The following is a 26,918-nucleotide window of genomic DNA, read 5'->3' as shown; positions in this document are numbered from 1 at the left end:
CACCAAAAATAAATCTATCAATCAATAAATCAATAAACAAATAATCAAGACATTAATGAGACAAATCAGGCGCCTTCTTTACACGAGGTTTCTCCCACTGTAGCGTTAGCAACAGGTTTGATTGACAGCGTTGCCAAGCTCCCTGCTAAACCAGTGGTGCGGGCGAGCCGGGGCGTTACCTTCAACAGTTTCGCTCCAGATTGGCTCTTTGGTTGCTATGATACCCACAATCAGAAATGCAAATATGGAACTCTGCTCCAAATTAGCTAGCCTTGATGATCTTCATTTGACTGGACCTGGACGCTATTCGCACTCACTTAGTCCACTTCTTTATACAGTCTATGATTGCTACAGAGATATATGGTGATAAATGATAATATTGAAGCTACTGATACAATAATAATAATGCGAGATAATCCCAGTAAAACATGTTTAAACTGTGTCATTCAAAAGACCTGAGCTGAAGTAAATAAATAACACAATAGAACCAATAGAAGTTACTTATTCAACCTTTTACAACTCAAATTTTACTATATTACAACAAAGATACCCCAAATCTCACTTTTTCTAAATATATTGTTCTATCATATACACAGGCTTTTGGAGTTTGCATGTTCTCCCTGTGCATGTGTAGGTTTCTTCCACGTGCTTCACTAAAAACATGTACAACAGGCTCCTCCCCTCTGACGCCAGGACCGACCTGAAAAAGAGCTCCTTAATCTCGGCGGGATCTGGAGATGTTGCAGTCGTTCGATTATTAAGCAGTTTTGGATCAATATCGCGGTTTACGATATGCACGTATCGACGTTATCGTTTAATCCTAAATAGTAGTATTAGTAGTATAGAAGTAGATAAGAAGTAGTAGATAGTAGTATTGTGAACTTTAAACCATGTTATACTGCTGTTACATTCTCAAAAACATACCTGGAGTTGTGTTTTGTTTCATTCACACATATTTGCGCAATCTTGTATTATTACTCTGTTTACATTGCCAAATCTCAAAATGCTTCGTTCCACCTTGTGATGTCATGAAGTGGTATTTTTACCTGCTACCTTTTACCTTTTATTCAGTAGAGATTGGCAGTTCTACGTCTGAAATAATCCAAATGATTCTAGTGAAGGTGTTTGCAGGTTATAAACGCAGTGAATCACTTCCTGTATTACCACATGATGACATCACAAGGAGGAACAGAGTGTGAGAGAGAAGAAGAACTCAGCGTAAATATGCAGGATTTGTGCGTTAAACTTGTGCGAATGAAACAAAACGCAACTCCAGGTCTGTTTGCGACGAGGAAACAACATTATAACATCGATCAGAACGTAGCGTAATATGTGCGCTTTAAAGTACTCGTAAGTTTTAGCTGCTTTTGCTAGCTTTGTGCCAGTTTCTTAGCAGTTGCGTGTGCGTGCGAGTGTGTGTATGCGTCCATTTCGGTCCACGTGTTTGTGGCCAGGTGTTTTTTGGAGGCACTTGTTTGTCTTGCCTCTCTCCTAACCTTCACTCACTCTCACTGAAGAACAAAACGGAGACAATGTGAGACTTTGAACCGCGCAAACAAACTAGAGCAGCTGTGTCACCTTCAAAGAGCGTTTTTTAGAGATCCCTTTAATTAAAAACACGGAAAATCTGACACGCCGTTTGATCTTTCGTAGCAAAAAGGCCCGTCCCATTCAACCAGAGGGGGCAGCCATCTTTGAAAGAGGACATTAGGATTTCAAAGATATTTCCACACTTCAATGTAGTCTTTGGAGTGCTTTGTACGCAAAAATGTAAGATAGAGCTTTTGTGTTGAAAGGAATTTTTAGTTGTCGATAAATAGCGGCTAAAGCGAAGAATGCTGGTCTTTCACCGGCGAAACGAGTGGAAGTATGGCCCGTCACTGAGGACAACAAAACACACATTGTGATTAAACGTGTAAAAGACAAAATGAAATAGTACGCAAAAAGAATTGTCGTATTTGAAAGTGTTTTGATGGTGAAAATATTTGTTAAGTGTAAATAGACAACATTCTTTTTGTGGGATTTGTAATTTCAAAAGTGTTTTGTGTTTTTTTTTTGGGTTTTTTTGCACTTTATTTTATAATTAGCTGCTTTTATAATGAATTCATAGTGAGTGTGTTTGCAAGGTAGGGGTGGCATTGTAGTAGCAGCGGTAGTAGTAGTAGTAGTAGAACTAGTGGTAGTAGATAGCCTAGTTGTAGTGGTAGCAATAGTTGTATAAGTAGATAAGTAGTAGTAGTAGTAGTAGCAGCAGTAGTAATAGAAGAAAATTAGCCAGTGGTATAGCTAGATATGCTGTTTTAGGTAGTATTTGTTGTACTAGTACTATTACTATCACTAGTAGATAGCCTAGTTGCAGTAGTAGCAGTAGTTGTATAAGTAGATAAGTAGTAGTAGTAGTAGTATTGGTAGTAGTATTGATAGTAGTAGTAGTAGTAGTAGTAGTAGTAGTAGAAGTAATAAGTTGTCTGGTAGCCTGGTAGTAGAAGGAAGACTAGTAGCAGTAGTAATAGAAGAAGAAGTTTATCCAGTGGTTGTAGCTAAACAAGCTGTTTTAGGTGGTATCAGTTGTACTAGTACTACTACTTCTAATAGTTGTAGATCGCCTAGTTGTAGTAGTCACAGTAGTTGTATAACTACCTACTATAAGTAATAGTAGCCTAATAGTTGTTATATTTACTAGTAGTAGCACTAGTAGTTGTAGACTATTATTAGTACATAAGAAATAGTAGGCAGCCTAGTTGTAGTTGTAGTAGCAGATTAATAGTAGTAAATAGTCTAATAGTCTGTTTGTGTTTTTAATTGTAAATTGGCAGTATCCTAGTACTTGTAGTAGTAAAGAGTATTATGCAGTTTTGCCTTGTTGTACCTGTTATCTCTCTTTGTTAAATCTTTTGTATTGCACTGGCAGATGTCCCTCTCCCCTCCCCCTCGTCCCACCTCTCCGCTCATTGACAAATACACACACCTGGCGGCAAGGTCGAGTTACATCCCACACTGTACGGACGCAACGCAATCTGAGCAAACACGGCCTTAAAAAAACCCGAGCAAACATCGTCCCCAGCCCGTTTAGCTCCAGTGTTTTTATGCATCGTGTGCTAGCCGTTAGCGGGGAAAACGGGGGCAGCTAGCAGGTTGGCATTAATGTTAAGTAGCCCATGGTGTTGTTGTCCAAAGCTCTGACGTCGATGATACGGAAATACATAATGGATCGCTAGTTGCGTCCGAGCTAAACGGGGTTTTTTGCTAGTACTGTTTTTCAATTCTTTTAGCCACTTGAGCTAGATTTTCTTCATCATAACAGACTATTTATGGATTAACCCCCCCCCCCCCCCCCCCCCCAAAAAAAAAAAAAACAAAACAACAAAACATCTCCATCATTTGAAATCTAAAATAGCAGATGAATTTAAATGCTAATATCTGAAGTTTAAGCTAATTTCTTTGTCATGTCCAAAAAACTTGCTACTTTAAAACATATCTACATAAAGTAATATCTACAATTGTGTTAAATTGTGAATTAAAGTTTTATTAATGTACCATTTTGCTTCTGCTTAAACTCTGATTTATGCTAGCCTGATTTTTTTTTTTTTTTTTGGCTAGCTACTTTAGCTAGCTTTTCTTTTCCAAAATTTTGCTGCTTTGCCAAACCATGTCAAAATGTAAAATTCAAAACGCTGTCAAAAACTCTCAAATTTAGCCACTTAAAGTTTTTGCTAGCACTTTTATACAGCTGCTCCAGGCACGTTAGCTAGATTTTCTTCTTCATGTCTGACGATGTCCTGTTTTGTCAAAACTTACCTCTATAATTTAAAATCTAAAATAACGTGCTAAAGAGATACAACATACATTTGTGTTATGATCTCATATTTTTCACTTTTTTGTCAAGTTCAAAAATCTCCTGCTTTACCAAAACATATATTCATAAAGTGAAAGCTATAATTGTGGTAAAAATAATAATAATAATAAAAAAAAATAAGTTATTAATCAGATATACTGTAGGCCTGCCTGTCAAGTCCTAGCTAAAAAACAGATATTTTGCTAGCATGTTTTTTTGTCTCTTCCTCCAAACACTTAACCGAGATTTTTATTTTATTAATTTATTTTTTCGACAATGCATTGCTTTGCCAAAACATATATTCATAAAGTAAAAGCTTTAATTGTGGTAAAAAAATAAAAAAATAAAATAAAAATTAATATACTGTAGGTCTACATGTCGAGTCCTAGCTAAAACCAAATATTTTGCTACCATGTTTTTTTTCTCTTCCTCTAAACACTTAACCTTGATTTTTTCTTTTTTTCGACATTGTGTTGCTTCACCAAAACATATCTCCATAACTTAAAATCTAAGAGTGTAGTTTTTTAGTTTTTGTGCTTTTTTTCATTTGCCCCAACCAGTTTAGCTAGACTTTTCTTAATCATGTCCGTTTATATGTTGCTTTGTTTAAACATATCTCCATAATTTAAAATCTAAAATGCCGGAGGACAAAATGTGTTATTATTTTTACTAGGCCTATATCGCTAGCTAAGTTCCTCTAGCTATTTTACGAAATCCACAGTTAAAAGTACTATTAATGCAATATATTGTACATGTCAAGACCTGCTGTTTTTTTATGGTTTTTTGTGTTTTTTGTTTTGCTAGCACGTTTTCTCACTATCTCCACCCACTTTAGCGAGATTTTCTTCCTCACGTCCGCCTAGTTGTTACGTTGACAATATCGTTATAATTTCAAATCTAAACCGGTGAAGTAAAACTGGTGCTATAGCGTACCCTCCCCTCCCATGTGTGTGTGTGTGTGTGTGTGTCGGCGGCGCGCTAATTGACCTTGTAGGGGGGTTCCATTGATTGCCTCATCTTCTCTGATAGATTATGGGCTTGTTAATGCGGTGGCGAAATGGCAGGCGGCATGGCAGGGCACAGCTGTTGTCGTACAACGCACACACACTCACACACACACACACACACACACACACACACTTGGTAGTCACAATTATGATGTTGAGGCGTTTGTTGTTGTTTTTTTGCAGGTGTTTTGGTTGTTTTTGGTGACAGTGTGCTCATAAATCAATCACTATGTGTGTTTAAAATGGCTAGCCGTCACAATAAGTACCAGAAACTGTAAGAAAATTTTGATATTTATCATTTGAACATAAAAAAATATGTATTATATTTACAGTGACTTATAGGAAAGCTGTAGCAGAACTCAAAATATTTTCACTTTAATATACAGATACTTACTTATTGTGGTAAACTGCAGTGTTTTACTACTTTTATTTAGTTGTTCCACCACTGCTTTTGACAGTTGTTTCTCTGTCATGGTTCGACATTAGTGTGAGAGGAGGGGCTAAGTGGGCGGGGCTAACACTTCACTCTGAAACATGTTTTTCACTCATGGTTCAAAAAACAGGTGGAGGTGGACGGGGGCGAAGACGCTTTTTGGGTTGGAGAAAAAGAGAGAGAGAAAAAGAGAGAGACACACACAGAGAGAGAGAGAGAGAGATAGTGGTGGGACAGAGAGAGAGGGAGAGAGAGAGAAACAGAGAGAGACAGCGAGAGAGACAGAGAAAGGGAGAAACAGAGAGAGAGAAAAAAGAGAGAGACACAGAGAGAGAGAGACAGTGGTGGGACAGAGAGAGAGGGAGAGAGAGAGAAACAGAGAGAGACAGCGAGAGAGACAGAGAAAGGGAGAAACAGAGAGAGAAAGAGAGAGGAGAGAGAGAAAACAGAGAGAGGAGAGACAGGGGAAAGAGAGAGAGGGAGAGACAAAAAGAGCAAGACAGACAGAGAGACAAAGAGAGAGAAAGGGAGAGAGAGAGAGACAGACAGAAAGAGACAGTGAGAGACGGAGAGAGACACAGAGAGAGAGTGAGAGAGAGACAGAGAGAGTGAGAAACAGAGAGAGGGCGAGACAGAGAGGGGGGAGGGAGAGATAGAGAGAGAGACAGACAGAGAGAGAGGGGGAGAGAGACAGATAGAGAGAGACAGAGACATGGAGAGAGTCAAAGAGAAAAAGAAAGAGAGGGAGAGACAGAGAGAGAAAGAGAGGGAGAGAAACAGACAGAGACAGTGAGACAAAGCGAGAGACAGAAAGAGAGAGAGAGAGAAAGTAGAGATGAGCAGAGTTGATCCTAAGCCGGCAGGTGCTTTGGTTGTTTTGGTGACTGAACAATGCGCTCATGCACTTGCTCTTGTGTACATGTGTCTTGCTAAAATGGCTTTGCTCAGATCTGTTTCACATATTGTCGGGCTGCGTCTAAGTCATTTTTCACAAAAAACTGCACCCAATTGAACCTGTAGACTGTGTCATGTTTTCATACAAAAGATAATACTAAAAGAACAGAGAAAAATAAAATACTAACACAAAACACTAAATCACTTGGGCCAATGAGTTATACTATTTTCTGAACATGGACTTGTGGAGTGTTATGCAAATATAACTTCTTTTTTAGCTTTCCACCATGTTATAACACTGTTCCTTCATCAAAAACACGCCTGAAGAGGTTGCAAACGTCATCCATGCAGGTCTGAGTAATTTAGCAATGTCTCCCAGGTCCTATTCAAACTCTTCTTACGGGTAGCTGTACAAGACTCCGCCCACAGACCTGCGTCACCCATGCTCCCACGCGACAAATCTCCATAAATATTCAAAAACATGATTCAAAACTGTACACGGCAACTTCACAAACCTGATGCGATGTGTTGCGAAAGCGCTCTGAAGGGAGAGTGACTTAGCATGGAGAGCGAAGGGAGGGGGGGACTTAGAAGTACCATACCATAGAAGTATAAATACCCCCTTCACTCTTTAACACTAATTAAGGCGTGGCTATTATAAAGTGGTACCGAAATGGGTTTTTTTGTGTGTTTTTTTTCAAGGTTGGTGGGTCTAATCTGGCCAGTTCATTCTTGAGCAAAACACTTCCCCCAGCTGGACTTAAGAAAGTTAGTGAAGGAGGTAATGGAAAGTGGTTTGGGCGTCACATCCAAGGCGTCGCAGTTATTCTTTTCAAGGCCGACGCCGTAATATGACCTAATAATATCTCTTTAGAATGAGACATAATGTATCTACGACGAACTGAATACGATGGGCCTCAATGGAAAACAAAATAGTTCTTGTAGAAAATTAGACTTATATGTAGGATATTATAAAGGTTAGACACAACAACAAAAAACGTATTATAAGTTTTTCCTTATGTAACGTTGTCCTATAAAAATAAGGCATGTTATGTGTAAAAAATGTTAAAATTGCACATAACTGGGGCATATACTGTACGTCTGGCTCATTTCTTGCTTGATTTTGTTGATTTTTGTTAGATACAAAGAAATAAACAGTAAGATATGATTTTGGATGTCTTATTTAGGATTGGAATAAACTGGATCTGTTTGAAAATTGGCGTAAAAATTCAAGTTTTGCCTTACTTTTGGTGTTAAAACTGAGCTTTCAGTTAGATATGAACAAATTCTTCTGGTCAAAATCTTGTTAAGTACCAGATTTGAGGGTTTGGTGTGTGTAGGTGCTACTTTAAGGGGTGATCCTTATGTCCCAATGGGGGGAAATGAACTTACAATGTCCCACACAGAGCAGGATCCTTCAAAAACGTAATTTGTTACAGTTACCGGTTAAATTTCTTCAAAAAGTAATTGCGTTAGTCACTACTTTAATCAAATTCTCAAAAGCACAACCCCAGCTGCTTTTTCCAAGTAAAAAACAAGCTGAATTTGGCCTTATTTGGCCTGTAAATCACCAAATGCACCCAGAGCCACTTAGAAGATTTTCTCCACAGAGCTCAAGCACTGTTACACTTAAACACTGTTAGTCCCAACACTGTCCCATGTCAATATATGTATGGAAGTTAATAATAATAAGGAGAAAATTGGACAAAGCTGCTGTTTGCAAGTGAAAGTGTGTGTGTTGAGAGAGCAAAGTGACTCAAAAACACAACATGATAAATAAATACATCAGTAAATAAATACGTAAATAAACAAATTAATAAATACATAAATGAACAAATAAATAAATTAATGAATAAATAAATAATTGAAAAAGGTTAGGGAAAGTGTGTATGTTGAGAGAGAAAACTGACCCAAAAATACAACATAATAAATAAATAAATGAAAAAGTTTTGCCTATAGTGTCTCACCTCATGAATTTGGCAAGATTTCATGCTTTTCTAAGTTTGCTGTTTTTAGTATGTTTGTTTTATATGAGTATGTTAAGTATGTTTTTTGCAATGGGGTAGTAACATTTATCATAGTTCTATCTGAAAATACCTCTACTCATGTCATCAGCACTGAAAATCTAACCTTAATTTAACAAAATAGATGTGTAGTTTAAACTAGTTTTTCCCTTGTTGCTACGTAACAGTTATGGAATCACCTCTGTGTTTGTCATAAAAGGTGAAATGGTAAACGGTCACATTTTGACATGGCACTGGGGGGGTGAGGTGGGTTAAGTGTCTTGCTTAAGGACACAATGACAGTATTCCTCTGTGGGAGCTGTTGAGAGCAGGATTTGAACCGACAACCTTCGGATCGGTGGACAAACACTCATGTCTGCTGCCTGTGTCCAACCAGGAAGTAAAAATATAAAGTTAAATGAAAAAAAAAGAAGAAAAAATAACAATAATAAATGATTTTTTTGGTGAAATTTTAAAGATATGGTAAAATTACTCATCTAACTTTCAAATGCATTTTAAGTAGGTCTATATATGTTTTGTTTATCTATTTTTATTCTGTTTTGTTTAAATCTCTTGAGCTCCTTAACCCATGTGCCAGATTCAGGAGGGTCTATCTCCCAACCACCTGAAGAAAGCCAAGCTGATGTTCTTCTACACGCGCTACCCCTCCTCCAACATGCTCAAGATGTACTTCGGAGACGTCAAGGTAAGGCTCCTCTTTGTTACCCTGTTCACCGTGCGCGCCCTGTTCACCTGCCATTACCGGCCCTTTTGTTTTGTTTTCACGTGAAGTGCAGTTTGTGTTTGACTGACGGTGAAACACATTTGGAAATTCCCAGTGTTTTAGACTTATGTAACAGTATTGGCTAATAAACATGGCTAATCGTGGACGCTAGCCAATCAGCTAAAGGCACACAGAATTTTGTTGCGTAGCGTGTTCACTTCAGTTGGGGTCAGTTGTTCATGTTTTAGTCGTAAGGGAAACTCCGAAAAAGAAAGAGCGTACTTGTTTGAACCCAAAACCATGAGGCAAAAGCACTAACCACCGCACAAGGACACAGTTTTGCCAGTTTTTGTAGCGTAACTGATATAAAGGGCGTAAAGTGGCGTTAACATTAACCAGCCAATGAAATGCAAATTTTTATATTTTCTATTCAAAAAAGTAAGTACATTTGAGGTGAAAAATATACAAAAATACACATATCAACATTCATTTTTTTGATTAGATTTTATGATTTTTTGATGCTAGCTACTTTGAAAAATTCTACAATATTTCATGACATAAATTATTTTTCATAATTCGAAAAAATAAGTACATTTGAGGTGAAAATATACAAAAAATACACAGAAATAACATACATTTTTTGACTAGATTTTTTGATTTTTTGACATTAGCTAATATGAACATGGATGGATGATACTATGAAAGATTCTACAATATTTCATCACAAATTATTATGTACATCTGAGGTGAAAAATATATAAATATACACATAATTAACATACATTTTATGACTAAATTTTTAGATGCTAGCTACTGTAAACAATTCTACGATATTTCATCACATAAATTATTTTTTTAATTCGAAAAATTATGTACATCTGACGTGAAAAATATACAAAAATACCCATAATTAACGCACATTTTTTGACTACATTTTTTTAATTTAATGATGCTAGCTATGATGAAAAATTCTACAATATTTCATGACATAAATTATTTTCTTAATTCAAAAAAATAAGTACATTTGAGGTGAAAAATATATAAAAATAGACATAACTAACACAAATTTGGGGGATTTTTTGATGTTTTCGCAAAATAAAAATTAAATATATTAAAATTGGTTTATGACATTAATTACCGTACTTATCTAACAGCAGTATTGAATAGAAAAAAGATAAATATTAACCAGCAGTGAAAAAAACAACAGATTTTTGTGTTTTTTGAAAATCCGATGACCAAAATGACAGCAGGGGCAGATGGGGCAGAGCAGTTGTAAACAGGTAGCGGCCATCTTGTCCTCCTTAGATTGAATTACTTGTGTTTATTCATTCCCATTTCCCAGTCCGTTTTTTTTTTTTTTTTTAATTTTTTTTTTTTTAAGCTACAATATTTACGACTATTTTGCTGTTATTGTTTTTGATGGTTAGCCATGCGAGCCGAGAGCGCAGATGGGTTCCGCAGTCTGTCACGTCTTTGTAGCATAATTAGAATGAGTGGCCTTAATCGGCGCGGGGCGGAGGGGTGGAGGGTTCAACGCCCACTTTCCCTCTCATCACCCACCCCTCCTCACCCACCACCCAAACGCCGCACGGCCCCCGCGTTTAGCTCCCCCGTCTGCGGCCCGATGCACTTTCACTCTCGTTCTCGGAGGCAGGCTGTCGAAACTGAAGTGGGGGGAGATTTGCTCGTTTACAGAAACAATTTGGATCTGGCAACATTTTAGGACAGTTTTTACGTTTTGGAAATGCAAAACAGCGTTGTTAGGGTGTTGATTAAGACAGAAGCGTTTATTAATTACTTATTTTAGTATTTTTTCGTTGTGTTTTATGATTTGTTTAGAGGTCACTGGTTTAACATCACTTGTCACTTGTATGAGCTTAACAGAAATTTTATGCGTAATTTTTTTTTTTTTTTTTTTTTCTTGATTAAAAATTCTGAGGAATGTTGGACACAAACAACAAAAATCCAGTATTTTTTTTCGTTTTTGTAATAATTTTTTATTTCAACTTTTTGATGAATTTTTGTGTTGTTTCAAATTAAGTCTCTCGATTTCTGTTGTACCAAACTAGTAAAATGTGTAGGTTACATCTGACAGAACTTGGAGCAGGGACAAACAAAAAAAGATGAACATGTGAGTGCTTCTTTGGGTCAGGTGATATGCAGTGAAAATGTAAAGAGTCAGATGCCCTTCCAGGATGAAATGATTAGCTATGAGATAACCAAGATTTTGCCTTTTGTAAGATTGTTTTATAAAAGGCAAGTCTTGGTTGTTTCAAATTAATTTTACTACACTGCCAATCAAAAGTTTGGACTCACTTTTTCATTTTTGTTGTTTTTAAATTCCCATTGAAACCATCAAAACTATGACTGGTCAGATATGGAATGTAGTAAACAAAAAAACTCAAAATAACCCAAAACTTGCTTTAGATTTTAGATTTTAAAAATACTTTACCCTTTGTTTTGATCACTCTTTGCACACACTTGGCACAGCTGGGGAGTGAAACCATTTCAGGAAACTTCATCATGAAGCTCAGTGAGAGAAGGACAAGGGTTTGTAGAGCTGTCGACAAAGCAAAGGGTGGATACGATTTTAGGATTAGAAAATAAAAATATAAAACATATTCAGCTGAATTGAGTTAATTAACTATTGTTTCTTTGTTACATAATTCCATATATCTATAGAACGTAGTAAACTTAAACAAAAAAAAAAAAAAAAATTGCATCCAAACTTTTGACTGGTAGTGTATCCCAGTGAACAGTCACACATATATCTATACACGTACACATACACGTACACATACACATACATATATACATACACATGCACTTATCTATACATGTACACATATATATACACATACATATACACATACATACATGTTATTTGTTGAGTTTCTGTCTTTGTATCTTTGTTTCTTACAGACTGATGTGTGTGTGTTTCAGTCCCACAATGTGACACTGACCCACTCCCCTACATGCACACACACACACACACACCCACACACACTCTAGTCTCACCACTTTACAAGGTCTGAGCTGTTAAAACCAATTATGGACTTCACCCTTTCACACACACACGCGCGCGCATGCACACACATGCAAAGCAAATACACACACACAAAAGCGCACACACGCAGACACATGCACACACAAACACACACACTGAAAAGCACGCACACACACCCACAAACGCACACACACAAACAAGCGCACACACAAGCACGCACAAACACATAAACACACACATGCACACACATAAACGCACACACACCGCTATTGTATTGAGCCTGATTTAAGCTGCTTCACCCGTCTGTACAATGGCAGAGGACACAGACATTTTCCAGACATAGTTTTATTTTTATATAGAAATAAGCTGCATATTTCAGAGTATTTATTTAAAATGTTTTATTGTAGCATTTTAAAACTTTACTGGGTCACGACGTAATGAAATATATGTCTGTAATGGCTTGAAGATATGAAATGGGAACAAGGCAAAGGTGTACAAAACTGAAATGTTTTTTTTTTAGTTATATCTGTAAACTTAAAAAATTGTCTCGTTTAAAATCCAGTGTAATTTGTATTAGCCCATGAATTATCTCTATAAACCACAGTGTGTATTTCTCTGCTCTTCATTTGAACACACACATGGCAAACACTCACACAGCCTGCCCTTTGGCTCATATCGGCCTGACCACTTCCTTTTGGCAGTGCCACATCCTTGGCCGCTGCCATGGCAACGCGGGTGACTACCTGGGCCACCGGTCGCTAGGCAAACACCAGGTTGCTAAGCCCGTACCTGCCCACACCGAGAGTGAAGGGGAGGTGTAATCTGAGAGACGGAGAGAGAAAGAGTAGCCGGTGCGTTTAGAGTCACTCACACAACACCAGTGGAAAAAATGGCCGATAATAATATGAATTTTTATTTATTTATTTTTATTGGAAAGACACATTAATGAACTGAATATGCTGGATTATAGCTCGTCTCCATGGAGATGTTATTGCTTTAAATAAAACGGGACACACTTTGGCATTAAACATATCAATCTCAGGGAAGACAAACAGGCGGCGTCACCAGGCCAGGCTACAGGTCAGATCTGCGGAGAGGCGAGCCCACTCAGAGTAAGAATGTATGCTTTTTGAGTTTTTTTTGTAGTAAAACCCATCCATCCATCCATTTTCTTCCGCTTATCCGGGGCTGGGTCGCGGGGGCAGCAGTCTAAGCAGGGACTCCCAGACTTCCCTCACTCTAGACACGTCCTCCAGCTCCTCCGGTGGGACCCCAAGGCGTTCCCAGGCCAGCCGAGAGACATAGTCCCTCCAGCGTGTCCTGGGTCTTCCCCGTGGCCTCCTCCCGTAGTAAAACCATCACAATTTAAAGATTGATATGTCTAATGCCATACTGTGAAGCATTCCAGACAAAGAAATCAAGTGGCAGACCCAAAAGCCAGAAAGGTTACATAGTAAATCTTTAATAGAGGTTTTAGTTCAGGTTATGTCAGTAGGTCAGTGATTTCATCCCATGGAATAATTAGCCTGTTGTTATTACCAGGCCATAAATAGCAATGGGTTTGGTCCATCTAGGTCAAAGGGGCAGTAGTCTCGTCTGTCTTGTCTTGTCTCCGTGGAGATGTTATTCCTTTGCCTAGAATGTTCCACAATCTGATATTAAACTAAATAACCATCATGGAGGCAAGAAAGGGACACTACAGGTCAGATCTGTGGAGATGCGGCTATGCTCGCAGTTTGTTTTTGTTAGCAATAATAATAATTTTTAAAAATCAATAAGAGAAAAGAAAAGCCAACAAAGAAAGCTTTAATGGCATACTGTGGAACATTCCAGGCAAGGAAATAACAAGCAGCTACCCAGAGCTCAAACAGAAAAATTAGTTTTAGGATCATAAAACACGGGAACAATTTAATTTTAAACGGTTTGCAGTGGTCCAAAGTTATCCTTCACTTGCCTTATGCATTCTGAGCATCCTAGTTATTCACCATGATGAGTTTATAAGCACTTTTCACAAATTTCAGAGACCAGAGCCGAGTTTTCCGCTATCATATTGCTGACCTCAACTCACATCATACCAGCCTTACTTCCTGGTTCAGACAATAACAATGCTCCAATATAACTGCATTAGGGCAAAACAAATTCAACTTTTATTACATGATCTTTAAAGAAGACTCTGCTCTATAGTTATAACCTATGACACCGGTGGATCATTATGTTTTAATTTCGACATTTTAAATTGCAATATTCATCTAAAACGACTAAAAAACTAAAAGAAACGAGTCCGCTGTCGTCCACGCTAGAAAACTGTGGCGCTCAATAGAAGCTGACATCGCCGTAAACGTCATCACAACAAAGAAACGTGCGGCTGCCGAGACCTACGATGGATAGCTACACATCACGCTAGCGAGCAATGGATTTTTAAATTTTATTGGCTACACAACGCTGCTGAATCTTACGCATATCACCGATTACGAAACTGAAATTGAAGAACGAAGTAGCACAGAGCAGTGGGCGTGTATCGTGAAGTATGGCGTCTCAAAAATAAGCGAATAAAGATTGCTCAAACATGTATGAATCACTCCAAATACAACTTCAGAGGGTCAATGAGACGGAAACAACTATAACAAGATGAAAAGATCGGAAAAGTCCATTTGGCCGAATAAGTCTACAGTAAGATCCTCTGACGCTTGTACATTTATATCACCAAAACATATCCGGCCGTTATGAGGAGTAATGTTTTATTATTCACATTATATGCAAATTATTGATTCAATTGCGTTTTAATTGTGCCTTAATCCCACTTAATCTTAATCCTTAATTCTGTAATTCAGTGTGGGTGGGACTGTATAATGGTGCGTATCAAATTCAACGAGGGATAATCCTGTTTGTGATGAGTTCGGCTGTTCTTTTCTGTCGCCATGGAGACTCGGCGCCCTGTTGCCCGTCGCCTTTGGGTTCTCATTAGCATATTAGCAAAATCCGGGTCAGTGTCTCCCAGTCTCACCCTCTTCCCTGGGAACAATAAGTAGCATGTGTTGGGATCGGCCATATTCACTGTAAGGGAATTAGGGTCCCGATGATTTAATTGGACTTGAATGGACTTTGTCTCTGGGAAAGTAATCCTTAAAGAGAAGGGAATTGTGGGAAATGGGTTGATCACGCACGGATACAAAAACGCACAGACTGACCTAACTTTTCACTTTTTTAATTACTTCCATACTTAAGGGTCCTCGTCCCGATTTTTCCCATGTATTTGAGCAAAATGTGTCTTGACCCAGAACGGATATTTGGTATAAGCAGCTTTTGAGGTTAAAATGAATCCGCTGTGTGCTGCCTGCATCTAATTATAAAGCAATTTGTTGTCCGAAGTTAATTAGGAAGTGCGTGTTAGCATGCTAGTTGCGTAAAGTGCTTATAAACTCAACAAGGTGAATAATTAGGATGGTCAGAATGCATACGGTGGACGTCTGCAAACTGTTTAAAATGATCCAGTTTTTTTTTTTTTTTGTAGTTTTAAGACAGTAAAAATCAGGTTTAGCAAATTATAAGTCGGATCTGTGGAGAAGCAAGCCCAATCACGGTCTGGATGCTTATTGATCATGGTCTTTTTGAGCAATAAATGCATTTGTAATGAAGTAAAGGCAAGTGGTGGAGAATTTCAGGCAAAGTGATAATATCTCCATGGAGGACAATAGGTACTGGATGCTCCACCAGAAAGGTTACACAGTGTAGCTTTAAATTATCAAAATATATAACATTTTTATTTTTTTATTATAGAAAGAAATACTTGGAATGAGATTTTTGTTTACATTATTTTCATGTGTTGGCTCAGGAACATTCTCTACTCAAAATTGAATGTAAAATTTGATCTAACACTGAAAAATGTACACACTCCTCTAGACCTCATAGTTAGCTCTCTTTAGACATGTGTACCCAAGCCACACTTGCGCCCCCTGGATTTTGAAGCTGGTACAGCACATTAGATCAGCCCGTCAGATATCCGTGTGCGCCTGAGACGCTGAGACTCTGAGCTCCGTCTTGAGAGAGTCACTCGGAGTAATTAAGAGCTCGTTAACAGCGGAGGAGTGCGGAGGAGTAATTAGATAGAGCCACTCGGACACTTCACCGACAACCACACACACACATACACATATAGATACACACATTTATACACACGTACACACTCACCCCTATACACACACATATACATACTCACACACACATACACATATAGATACACACATTTATACACACATACACACACATATACACGCACATATACATACTCACACACACATATAGATACACACATGCACATGAACATATATATACACACACACACACATATATACACAAACACACACATACATACACACACACACGTTCCAAAATGTTCCACCTTGTGATGTCATGAAGTGGTAGTTTTACCGTAGAAAGGTGGAACAGAGTGTTTTCAGTTTGAGAGAAGAACTCAGCTCATCATGGTGAATAATTAGGATGTTCAAAACACATCAGGTAAGTGAGGACGAACTTTGGATCACCGCAAACTGAACTAGTTCTGTTTTTTCACGTTTTTAAGATAAACCGCTCCTTCATATTTTTGTATTATGCCAAAAGGTATATCAGTTAAAATATCGTAATAATATCATTACCGCAATACAACATATAGTTTTCGAATATTGCATCTTTTTCATATTGTGCGAACCTGTTGTGCGTACAGATTACAGTCCCCACACACAAACGTACATGTGCTCACTCCCGTGCCTGCTCCGCACACACTCCTCTTCTTCAAACACTTCGCTGACATCTTGATAGCGTCTCAGCGGGAATCAATTAGCGTCTTTCTCTTTCCGCTAACCCGTCTCGCCTATTAGAGTTACACCGCCAATTTCGCACCCGGCCCAGTGTAGAGCTGTGAGTGCGACTTATTTAACTCATTCATTACTTTGATTATATGTCACAATTAGCTCTAAGCATCTGTGTTTATTTTGCCGTCATGATCAGATGCTAACAGAAACATCAGGGAGTTGAAATTTGAATTGGATTATAATTTGGACACCCCAGCAATGGTATTTCCTCTGGTATAAACGAAAGGACGCCTACACTACCAGTTTATTTCATTTTTTCATGAATATTTACCCTGTAGATTCTCACTGACGACATCAAAACTATAGCGTAAAGTGTGAAATAACTGCGAACATATTTTAGATTCTAGAGTCTTCAAAAAAACCTTAACCCTTTGCTTTGACCATTTCAGGTAGGGCTGTGCGAAAAATCGAAAGATCGGTAAATCGCAATCTAAACTTTGGTCGATCTCGATGATAAAGGAGCGCATTTTAATCAACAGACTGTGTAAAGAAGTGGACTAAGTGAGTGTGGCGTCACGAATAGCGTCCAGTCAAATGAAGCTCATCGAGGCTACCAGATATATCGGAGAAATTGGAGCCGAGTTCTATATTTGGAATTACGACCGTGAGTATCATAGCAACCAAAGAGCCAGTCCGGAGTGAGGTTGTTGAAGGCTGGTTTAGCACGGAGCAGGCCCTTAGCAACGCTGTCCGTCAAACCTGCTGCACATTAATGACCTCGGGGACTGATTTGTCTGTTATTAATGCTCATATCTTGAATCAAAATAGACAAAATCATGAAATAACAATGCCAGGACCAAAATGAAGAGGCAATTACTATGGGAGGAGTGACAGTTTTTCAGTGTAAAATGGAATGGAGCCAGAGTCCGTGAAGCCCCGGATGCCATGCTCACTTTAGCACGTTAGCTATATCCATTTATATGTACAGTTTATGGTCTACAGCCAATCCTGTGACACTTGGTACTGTGAGTCCTCTCTCTCTTGTTTAGGTGAGGGCGTCGAGCTTCTGTATGTCTTATCATGTCTCCTTTTCAGAAGTTTCAGAAGTTTTGACTTAAATCTGCACAATTTGACCCTCTGCCTCTGTGTGAGTGGGGCCGTCTGCCTCTACTCCCCCTTCCTCTTTCTGATCCAGCCACAGCTCCTCGCCTTTTCTCCTCTTTTTTCTCTCGTTTGGTGCTTCTTCTTATCGTTATAATCCCAGTAAATAACCATTTCCACACCATTTATGAATGAAACTCGCGACCTCGAACGTGTTTCTGCCGATAACGGTAACATGTGTGCATGCTTTTAGGCTTAATATTTTGCCCAAACTTATTCCACACTTTAAATATGGATTTAACTGTGATTACTGGTCCTATCAACACAAAAGAAAAACTGTAGTGATCCTGACACCTTGCTCTTTAAGCCTGAAGTCCACCTGTCTATGTTTTTCAAGATCAAACTGAAACTCGCTCAATATGGGCGAAAAAAATCGTGATTTCAGGAGACAAAGCAAAGAGTGGCTACTTTGAGGAATCTGAATCCGAAATATCCAAGTTCTTTACTATTTTTTCTTTGCTACATAATTCCGTACATCTTGCTTTATGTATTTGAAGTCTTAAAATAACGAGAACATGTGTCTAAACTTTGACTGGTATTGTATTTCACAAAATTAAGCTGTATTTTGATTGATTCATGTATGTTTAAGTAACCAACCAAGGCTAACCAGTTATGTGTTAGCTAATCGGCACAAAAAAACCCCAATCTGAACCCCAGAATTTGGCTTTTTTGTGGAAAAAACTCATGGGAGTTTGACTTCCAGATTGCCAGACTTGGACAGGACTGTTGAGCTTCATAAACCCTTACAATTTGTCAAACATCAGACCTTGCGATTTGTCACGTCAGTTCGTTTAGACCACAAGCGACTCCCCAAAGACAAAAGCTGAACAAGTAGCTTAGCGTCAAACAGTGCACATTTAAAAGTGATGATGGCTGATATTACGGGTTCTTAGAGCACCCTTTACCCCCTCCCTTTCCCACCCCACGCGCCTCGGGGTACCCACCACCCACCGCCCACCGCCCATCGCCCATGCCCACCCTTTTCAGTGGTAAACTCAAAATGGCATGCGCCCACATCAGCGCTTTGGCTTTGAGAATCTCTGGTCTCATCGTAGCTTTTGTCCTGGTTTTGTTTTGTGCTGATGGGGCAGGGACAGAGGGCAGGTCTAAGGGCACGCAGTTTCATTTTACTGTCTAAATACCGGAGAACTATTCAACGCATGTACTGTTCATTTCGACAAGTAATTTGAGTTAATTGTTCATCAAGATTTTTTTGTTTTTTTTTTAAGTTTTGCCACTAAACTATATATGTACATGATGTTTCAGGAACATTATCTACTCTTCCTAGTTCTTTTTGGCAATTTTCGTGCAAACTAGGTCAATTTGCAGCCATGCCTCTGTATTTTCAAGTACTATGTGACATCACGCAAGGCTGTCCCGATTACAGCCAGGTGTTTCTGATTACAAACACCTGGCTGCAGGGGCGGAATTTGAAGTGCGGACACCTGTTAGACCAATCACAGTGTTGCTTATACCCCCAGACTCCGCCCCTCTTCCCCCCTCACTCTCGGCATCCAGATACTGCCCAGGTTAGCAGCACAGTTTAGGTGTTTAGTCCCACCTTATTTGTTAGAGACTGGTGCCACAAACTTAGCAACCACAAGCTTGTCACTCCAAAATGTTCCACAGTTTAGCATTACACTCATCATTTTTCTCACAAACAAACATGAAAAACATACATTCTCACTATGAACAAGTTCACCTCTCCACAGATCTCACCTGTAACCTCGCCTGGTTATAAGCTTAACGGCATACAGTATAGTGGAACATTGCAGGCAACAGCATCTCCATGGAGACAAGCTGGTGCCAAAACAAAACTATGTGTATTCATAGTCATTGTTATATTCATCATTGATTGACTTGTTTTCATTAGCAAAATAAAAAAATAAAAAAATAAAAATATTAAAATAAATAATAATAATAATAATAATAATAATAATAATAATAATAATAATAATAATAAAAATAATAAATAAAGATAAAAAAGTAAAGCTTCAAACATCTGGACACATGCTGTTGTTGTATTGTAGTTGTTTTGATGATAGCTCAGGTGAGGTTTTATGTTCATTTCTTTTTCTTTCTTTTCAATTTTGTTTTGTTTTTACATCTCTCTGGACGTGCAGAGTGCTTTCTTTGCTAATCGCTGAGTTATCACGTTCCATTCGTGTAGTTGTTCTTTTGTGGGTCAAAAATACTGCCCCTCTCCTCCTCCTCTTCCCCCTCCTCTCTCCTGTTCTCCGAGTGTGCATTGTGAACTCTCTCCTTCTCCCTCCTCTGTCCATCCCCTCAAATTATGCTCCATTATGTCACCTCTCCCTCCCTCCTTCTGATCGCCGCTCTCTCACCCTATCCTTGCTGCATTCCTTTTTGCCATTTTGCTCTCTTTCTCTCTTTATCTTTCTGCTATCTCTCTCATGCATTTGACCTTCCTCTCTGCCTTCTTCTCTCTCTCACCCCTCCACCATCATTGCTTCTTTTTTCTCTCCTCTCCCCTTTCTCTCACTCTACCCTTTCTCACTCCTTTTCTCCCTTCTCTCTCTGTCTCTCCCTGCATCTCACCTGTTCCTCTTACTTTCCTCTTTATCTCACCCCATCTTTCTCTCCTCTCTCTCTCCCTACCTCTTACTACCCTCATTCTCTCTCTACTCTGCTCTTTTCTTTCTTTTTTCCTTTTTTCTCTCTCTACCCCACACTCTCATCTCTTTCTCCAACCCAGTCCGCACATTCTCTTCCCTTCTCTCTCCTTTCTCTCTACCCCCCTGGAAACAACCCTCTCCTCCTCTCTCACTCGCCCCTCTCTCTCCTCTTTCTCATCTCTCTTCTCCTTCCTTCTCTCTCCCTCTCCCTCCCCCTTTCTATCCAACTCCTTCCTCTCCCCCCTCTCTCCACCTCACTCGCCCCTCTCTTTTCCCATTATTTCCTTTGCTTACTCCCACTCTCTCTCCTCTCTGCTCCCCTCTCTCTTTCCTGTCACTCTCTTCTCATTGCCCTCTCTCTCATCTCTCTTAACCCAACACTCCTCTGTTTTGCATCTCTCACTGCCCTCTCTCTCCCCCACGATACCCCCTCTCTCTCTTCCTTACTTTCTCTCTCTCCACCCCTTTATTCTTCTCTCCTCTCCTCTCCTCTCTATTTCCTCATTCCTCCCCTGCTTTCCTGTCTCTTTCTCTCCTCTCTCTCTATTCTACTACCCACCTGCACACTAGCACTCTCTCCTCGCTCATACACCCCTCCATTTTCCCATTATTTCTCTCTCTCTGCCCTCTTTTGTCTCTCTCTCTCTCTCTACCATCTACCCCTCTCTCCCTCACTATTTTTCCCTTTATCTCTCTCTCACTTCTCTCTTTCTTATCACTTTCTCCTCTGTCCTTCTCTCAACCCAACACTTCCATCTCTCTCTTCGTCACTCTCTCACTTCTCTCTTTCTTATCACTTTCTCCTCTGTCCTTCTCTCAACCCAACACTTCCATCTTTCTCCCTCACTCTCTCTCCCTTTATCTCTCTCACTCCTCTCTCTTTCTTATCACTCTCTCCTCTGTTTTTCTCTCAACCCAACACTTCCATCTCTCTCTGCCCTCTCTCCTCTCTCTCTATCCCACGATACCCCCTTTCTCTTCCTCACTCTCTCTGTCTCCCTTTACTTCTCTCTCTCGACTCTTTCCTATCACTCTCTCCTCTGTCTCCCTCTCAACCCAACACTCCTCTGTTTTACATCTCTCCCTGCCCTCTCTCTCTTCCTCACTCTCTCTTTCCCTTTATTTCTCTCTCACTTACTCATCTCTCTCTCTCGCCTCTCTTTCCTCATTCTCTCCTCTGCTCTCTCTCTCCCTCACCCCCTCCCCTCTTGTTCTTGTGAGACAATACCATGTAACAATACTGCGTTTAATCTCTTGTGTCAAAGTCGTTTTTCCCCTTGACTGCACACGCACGCACACACACGCACCCCCCCCCCCACACACACCCACACCCCACACACACACACACACACACGCACACACAAACACACACTTTCACTTGTCTCCTCCTCTCTATTTACAAAACAGAAAACTGCACACGGCAATACTTATAAACCGCTAACGTGAAGAAATTTGCCTTGTTAAATGTTTAATGCAGACAATTCACTTTATTTGGTTAAGTGTTTAGCGCCGCTCATAACCGCAGGCAGCAGCAGTGCATTATGGGAGCTGTATCATTGCTCATAAGCACATTAAGATTAGATCTGGGTCAGCTTTTGGCAAAGACTTTCCAGGGACCCATTGGACTTCTCGATGACTAGCCTAGAGGTCTTGTTTGGCTAATGAGTACTGTTGATTTTAATAAGACGTTTTTTTATGTAGTTTACAAATAAAATTGCTTTCGAAAATTAATTTCCTGAAATTTCTTCGCTCAGACGTCTTCCATCTGCTCCAAACCGCATGCTTTTCGTCTCTGAGGCTGTAGACCTCTCGATTAAAAAGACCTAGCATAGCATTGACAATAGGTTGCGTACACCTTCTAGCCATAGACTGTATATATAAATGGACATAGCTAACCCGCTAGCTGCCTCGTTCCAAATAGGAAATGAGCATGGGCGCTCTTCCGGCTCCATCGACTCTGGCTCCAATTCACTTTCTATTGAAAAACCATTGCTTCTCTCCCTGTAACTGCTGCTGTCAGGCTCGTCATTTCGGCTTTACATGATCCTGGGAGTTTTATTTTTGAAATTTTGTCCATAACTCAAGATGTGAACACGAATAACAGACAAATCAGGTGCCTTCTTTATGAAACATGGCCCCAAATCCACCTCCATAACTGCTAGCTTCGATGTGCTTCGTTTAGCTGGAACCGAATGCTGTGGGTGACGTTGTGCCAGTTTTTGTTTCATGTGGATAGGCTCAGTAATTACAGATGTATTAACCATAAACCAACAAATCTCAATCTGACAGTCACACGGCAAACTCCACCTGAGAATTCTGACCTGTCTCCAGCTCAGTTTAAATTAAAGGGATTCTTCAACGTTGTGATTTCACGTGAACGCAACCTATTAGAAAAAAAAAACAATATTTATTCAAACTGATGAATTGCACATTACTTGTTTTAGTTTTAGCCATAGACTGTATAAAGAAGTGGGCTAAGCGAGTGCGACACCAGGCAAATGAAGCTCACCGAGGCTAGCAGTTATGGGGCGAATTTGGAGCCGAGTTCCGTATTTGGAATTCCGACCGCGAGTATCATAGCAACCAAAGAGCTAATCCGGAGCGAGGCTGTTGAAGGTAATGCCCCTTCCTGCCCACACTGCAGGTTCAGTGCTTAGCAACCGTGTCAGTCAAACCTGTTGCTAACGCTAACGGGAGTGACCTCAAGGAAAGAAGGCGTTCATATATTTACATTAGTTTCTAGTTTTATTCAACAAAAATATCTACTTCTAGTCATAGTTTTGTTAGAAATAATACAGCACTGACAAAAATGCCAAAATATTTCACTCAGCATGTAACACTTCGTGAGTTGAACCCATTTAAACAGACTCTTAGGTGGAGTATCTAATCTAGTCGATTTGGATGCTCCAGGCTACAACTTTTGCATTTTTGATCTTTGCCATGGAGTTTGTATACAGCCAATATGGAAAAACAAATAAAACCATGATCATTTCCATATGCGACTGAAATATCCTTGTTAAAATACCAGTATATTTTCATGTTGCGCTTGAGTGTCATGGCTGAACGCGCTGTAGTCTAGTAATAACACCACCCGTGCACGTATCATGCAAATGGGGAAAATATGAGGCTCGGGCGGACATTTTAAATAAGGTTTCATATGTCATGTTAAATGCATTGTAAAAGTTATTTCTAGAACTTAGGTTTTTTTTATTTTGCGCGATACCTGATATGTTGTTTATGTAAGGAAGTATGGACAATATAATGCTGTGTGTAACAAAACATCGTACAGAGGTTAAATAGTTTCTCCAGAGCAGAGTTAGCATGATTAGATTTAACATTGTACTAAAAATGCCTATTTTTTTTCTAGTTTTGTCATTTTGGTGAAGTTTATAATTTCACTTCCTGGTTGAACAAGAGCAGCAGATGTGACCTAGCAAACATACTTTTAACAAGGGCCAAAACTTAACAAAACAGGCTAACAGTGATCAGTGCGCTGTGTCTCAAAGCTCACTTTTATTAAAAATGGAGAACATATACAACCTATTAAAAGTCAAATTAATTAAAATAAAGCCTACCTGATTGTTTTTAAATGTACAATACTACAGTTTGTGGTGTAGTTTTAACATTTATTATGCCTCAACATTAGCATTAGCGTTAGCATTGAGACACAAACATCTGTTCTCCAGTGAAGTATTAATTTTAAAAAGTACTTTTACTTTTCAGCTCTGTAAAAAAAGTGGAATAGAATACATCAAGAAACCACTCATCCATTCACACACACATTCACACACCCACACACACTCATACACCAGTGCACACGGACACTTAGGGCGAGGTGGGTTAAGTGTCATGCCCAAGGACACAACAACAGCATTCATCTGTGGGAGCTGGAATCGCACCGCCAACCTGTGAGGCAGTGGATCTGAACGCTCAAGCAATGATGTTTATGTTGAGAACCCGATCAACGCTCCACCGACTGAGCTATTGTAGTAAAGTTAACATAAAAAAGATCCACTTTAAAATGTACAGATACCTAACATTTTTACTGAAGTACACTACTTTACTACTTTTACTTTCTTATGTTCCACCACTGACGATGTACCAAGTGTCAAAGTGGAACAAACCTTTCAAACACTGTCATAACTGTGTGAAAATGTTTCCCTGTGTCCAGTTCAACCGGTGCATCACGTCGCAGCTCATCAAGTGGTTCAGTAACTTCAGGGAGTTCTACTACATCCAGATGGAGAAGTTCGCACGTCAGGCCATCAACGAAGGAGTGACCTCTGCCGACGAGCTGTCTGTGAGCAGGGACGCAGAGCTGTTCAGAGCGCTCAACATGCACTACAACAAGGCCAATGACTTTGAGGTGAGCGACACGACCGTACCATATGTATGTGTTATGGGTTTGGCTGTTTATGAGATTATTCAAGAGCATTACGTGATATCGATTTTTTTTTAGCTTTCTACCATGTTATAACGTTCCCTCATCAAAAACATGCCTGAAGAGGTTTTAGATGTCATACATGCATGTTTGAGTATTTTAGTGGTCTCTCCTGGGCCCTATTCCAACCCTCCTTACGGTTTGCAGTACAACTTTGTCCAATGCTCCGCCCACAACCCTACGTCACCCATACTCCTACATGATAATTCTCCATCAATATACAAAAACATTACAACAACAAATTTACAATGTGCAGTAGTTTCATTAGCAGGATGCACGCTGATTGTGTTGTGATAAAGCTCTGAAGGGGGAGTGACTTAGCAAAGAGATGGAGGGACTCACTGTCAAAAACTAAAGTGAAACTAATTAAACACATTAATATGTTGTTTTCATTTTCATTTAAAAGTAACATGGTGATCTAAATATGTTATGTGTTAGCCGTTAATACTACATAGAAGTAAAATACGCCCTCTTTAAGTGATGACGTCACATGTCTAAATGTCGACTTTACATCTTATCTTTAAAAGGCAAATGTTTAACCACAAAACTGATTCAAATATATAAATAATGTATTGATACTTTGCAGCTGATATCATCAACAGTCCCTGGGGATGTGATGCTAACTGTAGGCACTGCTTAGACCTGAAAGTGACATCAGATTTAACAATCTTATATACTGTTACATACAGGTTATATATCGTTACACAAGTAGTTATGCACTCCGTTGTTGTTGTTATTATTATTATGTAATGTGGAGATGTGGAGAGATAATTTTGACTCCCATGAATAACTGGCTCAACTGTAAGAAAAAATATAACATTCAACTATTATATTTGGTTAAAAAAAATTCAAACTTGACGTGTTTTGGAGAGTATTTTGGGGGTTAATAGCTCATTAAGGAATTAGAAATACACGTATATGCTATGGTTTGGCTTGTTAAATACAGTTGAGTTTGGGTTACAAGTTGTTATGCAGTACATTACACGGTCGGCGATACGCTAAGTAAATTTACATTATCGTGATTTTGTAAAAGGCAAGTCACGGTTTAAAATGTATCTCGATTCATGTTAGTGCGCTGCCTGTAAGAGCTCGAGTCATCTCCTGCTCTTGAATTCCCCTCTCACTGTGGTTGTTTAGATCTACGAGGCAATAAACATAGAATTACTGAAGCTGCTATAAACACAAAGTTACCGAATCACGATCTGATATCAACATAATAGCGTATTGTCGAAAGGATGAGCTTACGGTTCCATTTTTAATGCCATATCGCCCAGCCCTTGTGACTTCGCATTGACTTTCACAAACATGACAATCACATTCACAAACATCACAATGACATGAGCAACTATCACTTGAAAATTCTACACTGACACTTCTTTTTTCGATTAAATAGTAAGTTATACACATAAACAGCCTCCGATAATACATAAGTACATTCTAGTTGAGGTTAAGTTTAGGGTTACATGTTACAGGCTTTTACACATTGTATTTGGTTTACATGTGATTAAAGTTTTCCATATTAGATTCTGTTAGGCCTGGCAAAAATATTCACAATTTTATGTATGAGAGTATGATTAAAAAGCAAACATCTGCAATAATATGTAAATAAACTGCAGTTCAGGTCCGTCAACAGAAATTTTGGGGCCCCGCGGCAAAAATATCTTATATGAGCCCCCCTCTAATATAAATGAATAAGAAGAGGGTGCAATTCTGGGCCCTTAAACCCCTGGGGCCCGGGACAACAGACCCCTTTGACCCTCATGTTGACTCCCCTGTTACAGTTCGAGTTACACGTTAGATACTGCATTGTGTCCGGGTTGCGCTTTATGTCAAGTTGTTACGCAGTTATATTGTATTTTAGGCAAAACATAGTATAGTGTAGTGTCAAATAAAGATTGTAATATTAAAGAATAAAAAATCTGTTAACCAGGCATAACAGAAATGACCATGAAAGTTTCAGTAATACTAG

General features: G+C 39.2%; 1 protein-coding gene across 1 annotated transcript in view; it reads left to right on the top strand.

The window, feature by feature from the left end:
- The window catches only part of LOC117384255 (prospero homeobox protein 1-like), a 56,505-nt gene that overhangs the window by 8,550 nt on the left and 21,037 nt on the right, over positions 1-26,918 (top strand). Inside the window, exons 5-6 of the mRNA XM_033981545.2 lie at positions 8,771-8,878; positions 24,680-24,874. Of these exons, the coding sequence (XP_033837436.1) occupies positions 8,771-8,878; positions 24,680-24,874 (303 nt within the window). The remainder of the gene's footprint in view (positions 1-8,770; positions 8,879-24,679; positions 24,875-26,918) is intronic.

This window comes from Periophthalmus magnuspinnatus, chromosome 2, assembly GCF_009829125.3.
Source record: "Periophthalmus magnuspinnatus isolate fPerMag1 chromosome 2, fPerMag1.2.pri, whole genome shotgun sequence".
In the NCBI taxonomy this organism is placed as follows: Eukaryota; Metazoa; Chordata; class Actinopteri; order Gobiiformes; family Gobiidae; genus Periophthalmus; species Periophthalmus magnuspinnatus.
The sequence above is the reverse complement of the archived record's forward strand: the minus strand, read 5'-3'. Positions and strand labels throughout refer to the sequence as shown.